General features: G+C 43.5%; 1 protein-coding gene across 1 annotated transcript in view; it reads left to right on the top strand.

The window, feature by feature from the left end:
* LOC136588326 (zinc finger protein 271-like) overlaps positions 1 to 1104 on the top strand; it is a 93331-nt gene extending 92227 nt beyond the window's left edge. Inside the window, exon 9 of the mRNA XM_066587449.1 lies at positions 228 to 1104. Within this exon, the coding sequence (XP_066443546.1) occupies positions 228 to 837 (610 nt within the window). The 3' untranslated portion in view covers positions 838 to 1104. The remainder of the gene's footprint in view (positions 1 to 227) is intronic.
* Positions 1105 to 7991: the final 6887 nt, after the last annotated feature.

Here is a 7991-nt window from a genome sequence, read left to right as displayed (position 1 = left end):
GAGAATGGGGCGGAGGTCACCACCCAAGGTGAATGTGCAGAGCACCTCGCCCTCCGCAGCAGAAGACCTTCATTTCTTCCATTCAGTCACAAGGACTATTTCGCTGGCCTTCCGATGGTTCTTGAGGGCGCCGGTCACAGTAAAGTGTTTGCATGTTCTGAATGTGGGAAACATTTTAAAAAGAACTTGAGTCTTTCTATGCACAAGAGAATTCACAACGATGAGAGGCCATACTCCTGTTCAGAATGTGGGAAAGGCTTCACCAAGAAATCTGTTCTTGTGGAACATCAGAGAATTCACACGGGGGAGAAGCCGTTCTCATGTTCAGAATGTGGAAAGTGTTTCACCCAGAAATCTTCCCTCGTGGAACATCAGAGAATTCACACGGGGCAGAAGCCATTTTCGTGCTCGGAATGTGGGAAACGTTTTACTCAGAAATCCGTTCTTGTTAAACATCAAAGGAGTCACACGGGGCAGAAGCCGTTTTCATGTTCAGAGTGCGGGAAAGGGTTCTCCCAAAATTCCGATCTTGTTAAACATCAGGTGATTCACACGGGGGAGAAGCCGTTCTCGTGTTTGGATTGCGCCAAATGTTTTGCACGTAAAGATTATCTTGAGAGACATCAGAGAACACACAGATTCAAGAAGCCGTTCGGATGCTCAGTGTGTGGGGAATGCTTCCCACAGATATCCGATCTTGTTGACCACCACAGGAGTCACACGTGGGAGGGGTCGTTCTCGTGCTCGGAATGTGGAGAATGTTTTACACAGATATCCGAACTAGTTGGGCATTATAGATCGCACACCGAGGAGAAGTCACTTTCATGTTCGGAGTGAAAGAAATGCGTTGTCATTGGACGATCCGCACGGAGGAGGAGCCGCCTTCATTTTCAGAATCTAGAAATGTTAAATCCTGAAATGGACTGAGGTGCATGTGGTGACTCGCACAGGAGAGGCTGTTCACACCATAAGATCACATCATGTTACAATGACATCGTTTCTCTTATTGGACGGCTGGCGGGTCAGTAATAGTCTTGTCGTTGCCCCTTCGGGCGTTTGCCTCAATGACTGTGGAATGATGTAATAAAATGATGTCACCTACAATGTGATCCTCACCAATTCCTGTGCGTTCCTTGCGAGCCCTTGGAGGTGGCCCGGGGTAACCAACTAGATTCTGGCTGTTAGGTTTCACAGACATGTTTAAAGGGAAGTTTGTCATTAAAGCAAAACCCCATCTGCCCAGCTGGGCCCTGCCTAAAAAGTAAAAACTAGGGTATACATACCTCTCCTGGGGCCCCGGGACGCAGCTCACCCAGTGCTGGCATTGGTGGTGACTTCTGTGTAGACGGCCGGCAGAAGCATGTGACTGCTGCAGCCAATCAGAGGCTGCAGTGTCACCGTTGGCACTACTGGCATCAGTGCTCATCCTGGCCACCATGATGTTAGTGGTTTAAGGACATAACTGGCTGCAGTGGTTCCACCGAACTGGTCTACCTGGAAGTCACTGCCAATACCAGTGCTGTCTGTGGCCCCGGGCCCCAGGAGAGGCATGTAGACCCTCTTTTGTCATTTTAGGCAGCGAACAGGTGGGGGATGGGATTTTGTTTTAATGACAAAACCCCCTTTAGAATTGAATAATGTAGTCTTTTAAGCACCCCCCCCCCCTCCTCTCCTTGTAATTAAATGGGCATTTTTTCTAGAGAGAAGGGTATTTGCCATTTATCAAGAAACTCAGGGAGCCGGAGGAAGTCCAAGGAAGGGGAACGGAATCCAGAATAGTGACGATTTCAGGAGGAATCATGAGGCAATTGTACCAAATCTCTGCTTATTAGACCTTTTCTTCTTTGTGTGCATCATAGGAAGACGTAAGAAGCGTGGCCCTTCAGCTGCACTGTAAAGCCGCATGCGGGCCCTGCAAGGGAGTCTGACCCACGTGACCCCTGCTGTGCTGCAGATGTTCCCGCCGGCGTGCGTGCACAGTACAGATTTCACTACACGATCTCTAGGCGATGGCGCGGATCCCGCAGCCTTACCGCAATGATGATTGGGATAGGGCCACAGGACAAACGGCTGCCATGGACTTCAGTGCATAGCCTGCATTAAAACTGAGAATGCTGCGATTTACCTTTGTTCCCCGCGAGTGGAAAACCGTCATTGAATCCACTTGTGGGAAGTAAAAAAGCTTTTTTCCGTAGCATGTTACTACATAGCAGTACTTACTGCAAAGTCTGGAGGCGGACGGCCGCTCCGCGGTCTGCAGTGCAAATCCAGCCGTGTGTGTGGGGCACTAGAGAAATACAAAGGACCCCGCGAGAGCCGGACTTAGATTCTCTTGTACTATTAACCCCTCAGTGGCGGGTTTCTTACCCCCCTGTCAGACCTACCAGGGCAGGTTCTTTAAATAGGCCAATCATTTAATTTAATTTCCCAGTGGCGTTCCAAGAGCCATAACTTTTTCATTCTCCCACTGACACGGCCGTATGAGGGCTTGTTTTTTGCGGGACAAGTTGTACTTTTTGATGGCATCATTTTTCTGTGCAGAATTTTGATCACTTTCCATTCTGTATTTTGTATGGTGAGATAAGCTAAATTAGATATTTTTGCCACGTTTACATTTTTTTTCCCTGGCCGTGCGCCCTGCAGATTGACCTCTTCTCGCTCCAGACTGTACATTTACGTCCTGCAGCATCAGAGTATGTATAAAGAGAGATCGCAGCGCAACCTCTCTTCATGCAGCGCAGCCGTCAGCTGTTTATCACAGTTGACACCCACGGGCAATAGCTGCAATCGTACAGCATTACGTCATACTGCAAGAGCGATCAAAGCATCACTAGTTGTGGTCCCCCAGGGGGGCTTAAAAGAAGAAAAAATAAGATCAATAAAGTTTTATTTATTGTAAAAAAAAAAAAAAAGTTATTTTAAATCACGCCCCTTTTGCCATATCTATAATAAAATGTAAATCATTAAAGAAAAATACATATTTGGTATCGCGCGTCTGTAAAAGTCCGATATATCAAAGTAGCGCATTATTTACCCCGTATGGTGAATGTAGTCCGAAAAAAAAATAAAGAACGCCAGAAATGCACTTTCAGTCACCCTGTCTCCCAGAAAAAAAGCAATAAAAAGCGATCAAAAAGTCGTATGTATTCCAAATTGGTACTAATGGATACTACAGGACATCAAAAAATGAGCCTCCACACATCTATGTTGATGGAAAGATAATAAAATTATTGCGCGCACAAAATGACCGCAGAAAATAACAAATAAGTTAAATGTCTTTGAAAAAATATATATATAGTACAGCAAAAAAACCCTCTACAAGTTTGGTATCGCAGTAATCGCACCGACCCACAGAATAAAGTTATCAGGTCGCTTTTGTTTCAGTTTGTGCGCCATAAAAACAAGAAGCACCGAAAGATGGCGGAATGTCGTCCTTTTTTCATTTTACTCCACTTAGAATTTTGTAACAGTTTCCAGTACATTATACAGTAAATAACACCAGTGAAAACTACAACTCCTCCCGCAACCAACGAGCCCTCCTGCAGCGACGGATAAATAAAGGAGCTACGATTTTTTTTAAAAGGGGCAAAAAAAAGGAAAATGGGGAAAAAAAAAAAAGCGGGCCGCGTCATGAAGGGGTTACATAATGTACTAACTTCCTCCTCTGGGTCATTACGACGCACAGATTCCACATGGGTAATTTTGTTTTTTATTTTTTTACAAGGTAAAGGGAGACAAGTGTTTATCTTTATTTTTTTACAATTTTTTTTTTTTTACTGTTTCAACCCATCAGGACCCCCAATCACATTCCGGGGGTCCAATGGTGACAGCCCTGTACATGCTGTGGTCGCATAGACCGTGGCAGGTAAAGGGTTAACACAGCAGAGAGCGGAGGTTTCCTCTGATCTCTGCTGTAAGAGCTGGTACCTGGCTATCCTCTGACAGCCAAGCACCAGCTTTTCCTGCCATCCCATGGTCTACATGGCAACCTGTAAATAAAGCAGTGCAGGAGTTTGAAAATAGAAGCGGGGGGTTTGCCAGCAGATTGGTAATATCCTCCTGCTTCTTTTTTCAAAGTCCTGCACTGTTCTGTGTGGGTCTGTGCAGGCAGAGCACACTGCTACAGCTTGTGGCATCGTGCTCTGCAGCTCCCATAGTGATACACAGCCCGGAAATCTTCCAGGCTATATCGCTATGGGCAGTGGAGCTCGTCCCGGAAAATCTCCAGGCGTGCCACTCAGGGGTTAATGGGAAAAAAGAAACTTAATTTGTTATACTTTTTATTACAGAAAATTCCTCCATCGACCCATCGGTCACTCCTCCTGCTCCTCGCTGGATGGCGGACGCTGTAAAAAATAAAGATTTCACAATGTCAGAACTTTACATTTTTTTGTCACTCCCATCTCCAAGAAAAAAATAAGTGATCAAAAAGTAGTATCGACCCCAAAAGTATACCAATAGAAAACTGCAGCTCAGCCACACCCCACCCCGTCAGCGGAGGAAGGTTAGAGGTGTCAGAAAGAGAGGTTTTTTCCTTCAAATCCCCCCCCCCCCCAAACTGCACAGAACTGGTATCGCCGTCATCGTAGTGACACGCAGAATCAAAAGGTAGCGTTATTCTTTCTTGTTTGCTTTTCACTCCATTTAGAATTTTATTGTAAACGTTTTTCAGTACAAAAGATGTGACATTAAATTGTACTAATGAAAACTACAGCCGCCCTGAGCGGCTTATAGAGGGGTGGGGGAAGGGAGGGGGGATGGTTGTGAGGCCGCAGGGTACAAAAAAGTTTAAAAAAAATTCTAGTTTAGTTTTAAAACATATTTATACTAAAATAAGGTGCAGAAATGGGCTCCCCATTTGGTTTTGGTGTGTAATGTGTATATTCTCGGGTTGTAGGGTCACGTGGTCAATGGGGCGGCGTCTTGTTTTTAATATATTTGTATTTTATTTTTTAACCTTTTTTTTAAATATTTATGCCTTCAATTACATATTCGATTCTGCCTCTAGCTTGGATACAAGATGTGATACAGGCAGGCATGGAGGCTCTAGTACCCTGATGTACCGCCTCTACCTTGGATATAAGATGTGATACAGGTGGGCATGGAGGCTCTAGTACCCTGTTGTACTCCCTCCAGCTTGGATACAAGATGTGATACTGACAGGCATGGAGGCTCTAGTACCCTGTTGTACCACCTCTAGCTTGGATACAAGATGTGATACAGGCGAGTATGGAGGCTCTAGTACCCTGTTGTACCGCCTCTAGCTTGGATACAAGATGTGATACGGGAGGGCATTGAGGCTCTAGTACCCTGTTGTACCGCCTCTAGCTTGGATACTGGATGTGATACTGGGAGGCATGGAGGCTCTAGTACCCTGTTGTACCGCCTCTAGCTTGGATACAAGATGTGATTCAGGGAAGCATGGAGACATACAGGTTCTGTTTGGTATCCATATTGCTCCACATTTGCTGTAACTGAGCCTTTTAGATTGTGCACTGGTAGGCTGTGATAAATCTGGTGACCGCCATGGCAGTGTGACAGTGTTGTGGGGGCTTCTGTGACCCCCTTGTGTGTGCGGCCGAGCATTATCCTGCTGGAAGCCCCCATGAGAGGTCTGCGAATTAAAAAGATCCCCACTTTTGTTTATTCAGAAGAATTTAAATGCAAATGGGACAACATTTTGTCTACAATGTGATGAGAAAGATTATGAAAGAAATGAAGTATACGAGTGGAGAAGACGTTTCAACCAGAAGAGTCTAAATCGATACTAAGAAATAAAAAACAATATAAGAAACAGAACAAAGTCACTTTTTCAACCACTGATACTAAAGGATTCACAACAGAGCGGGATTCCTCCAGCTGCAATTCCTCCAGCCCCGAGTCTGTAACACAAGAAATCGCAAAAGCAGTTATCGTATGCAAAAAAACGGGGCCGGTACCGTACAGACAAGAAGGGGAAACCGGGAGCTGCGAGTCATGAGGTTAGCGCTGTGTTTCCAATCATTTTGACTGATAGCCAATTAAAGGTTTAACCTTTGTGCCTGACAGCGAGTCCCATCGGTTTCATACTTTAATGGATATTAATACATTTATCAGAACATTAACAGTGAAAAGCAGGAGGTGAACGTGTGAGAATTACAATGAACGAATAAAAGCCGAAATCATGAAGGACTGACAATAAAACCGTGCAAGAAATAATAACTACTATAGATTTATCAGAACTGGAGAAAGAAAACAGAACTATGGGTAACATTTGGTGGAAGAAACTTGGAGGATTGAATAGGACATCCCTAACCCACATTTTACCCACTAGAATCGCGATCCAAGTACAGGGAGGATTCTCAGTTTACATTAGAAAAGGAATTGGGACATTTAAAAGAAAAGAGCATTCTGAAAAATGTAACCACCATCTCACACAGCAGGAGAAAAGAGGATTAACAGGTCTGACCATGAATAAAAGCATCATCATAAGGAAATCGGACAAAGGGGGTCATCATACAGTAATGGACTCCAACTTTTATGAAGTTCAAATCCACAAGATTTTGTCTAAAGAGGACATTTACAGAAAATGAGATTATAACCCAACACGAGAAGGTCTAAAGAAATGATATGATCCATTGAAATTAGGTGTTGGATGAGAAAGTCAGTATCTCTGTCCTGAACATCCGACAGCTGCCATATTTCATGGACTTCCGAACACACAAAAATGTGTTCCCGCCCCCTTTCGCCCGATTGTTGTGGGGATCGATTCACCCTGTGAACGGTTAAGTTCCTGGGTGGATCGGTCCCTGCAATGTCTGGTGAGAAGGTTGCCTGCATATCTCCTTGATAGTAAATCAGTAATCCAGCAATTGGAATTGAGAGAATGGAAACCTGAATATTGCTGATTTCTGTGTGATGTCGTCCATCTTTATTCGTCCATACCACACCATGCGGCCATATCTGCGGTCAAATATCATCTAACTCATATTAGTAATTATGGAAAGGAAGTCAAAGAATTTATTTTATCAGTAGAATTTTTATTACATCACAACATCAATAACATTTTTTATTTGCAGTTTTCAGGAGTCCCTATGGGCTCCCGCTTCTCACCTACCATTGCTAATTTGGTGATGGGATGGTGGGAAATATCGCATATTTTTTGTGATCCTTTTTTGAGCCGCATGGTGTGGTATGGACGTTATATAGACGACATAATTATAACATGGGCTGATAAATCTGAAAATAAAATGACAGAACATCTACAACCATTTCAGGAATATATCAACAACCACGTGATTAATCCTAAGTTCGCAGGTGGAGGTGAAGAGAGGGACACACCATTTTCGATCTCTATTTTATGGGAGATTCTATCAGTGCAAAAATAAACTTTAAACGTTTTAGAAAGCGTACAGCAGGAAATACAACCTTACCTGCAGATGGCGGCCATCCTGAATCTGGGAAAAGATCGATTACTATTGGGCAATTAACGAGAGCAAAGCGCACCTGTTCTTCACGAAACGATTATATGGATACGGAAAAAGATATAATCAACAGATTAAAGGAACGTGGTTATAGTAACCAACTGAAGAAATCCTCAAATAGAATGAAGACCCAGAAAAGGGATGAATTGTGGAATAATAAGGATAAGAAAATTAATTGCAGGGTTCGTTTTTTCCACCACATTTAATAAGGAATATTACAACATTAAAAATGTATCTTACAAATGTCTTCCGATCCTCTGCCAAGACGAAGTCACTGATGAAGTATTGGACAGGGGAGTTACAGTAGTAGCCAGGAGAAATCAAAATCTTCGGGATGTGTTGTCACCTAGTTTATTTGATGCCAATAGAAATGACAATAAAAAATGGCTCTCATATAAGGGGTCTTCGAGATGCGGGAATAGTAAATGTAGCGCATGTCCTAAAAAATGCACACGATTCAGTAACAGCGTCAATACAAGAACACTTAATATAAAATGACATTCATTGCCATTCTGTAAATGTAATTTA

Source organism: Eleutherodactylus coqui, chromosome 13 (assembly GCF_035609145.1).
Source record: "Eleutherodactylus coqui strain aEleCoq1 chromosome 13, aEleCoq1.hap1, whole genome shotgun sequence".
In the NCBI taxonomy this organism is placed as follows: Eukaryota; Metazoa; Chordata; class Amphibia; order Anura; family Eleutherodactylidae; genus Eleutherodactylus; species Eleutherodactylus coqui.
The sequence above is the reverse complement of the archived record's forward strand: the minus strand, read 5'-3'. Positions and strand labels throughout refer to the sequence as shown.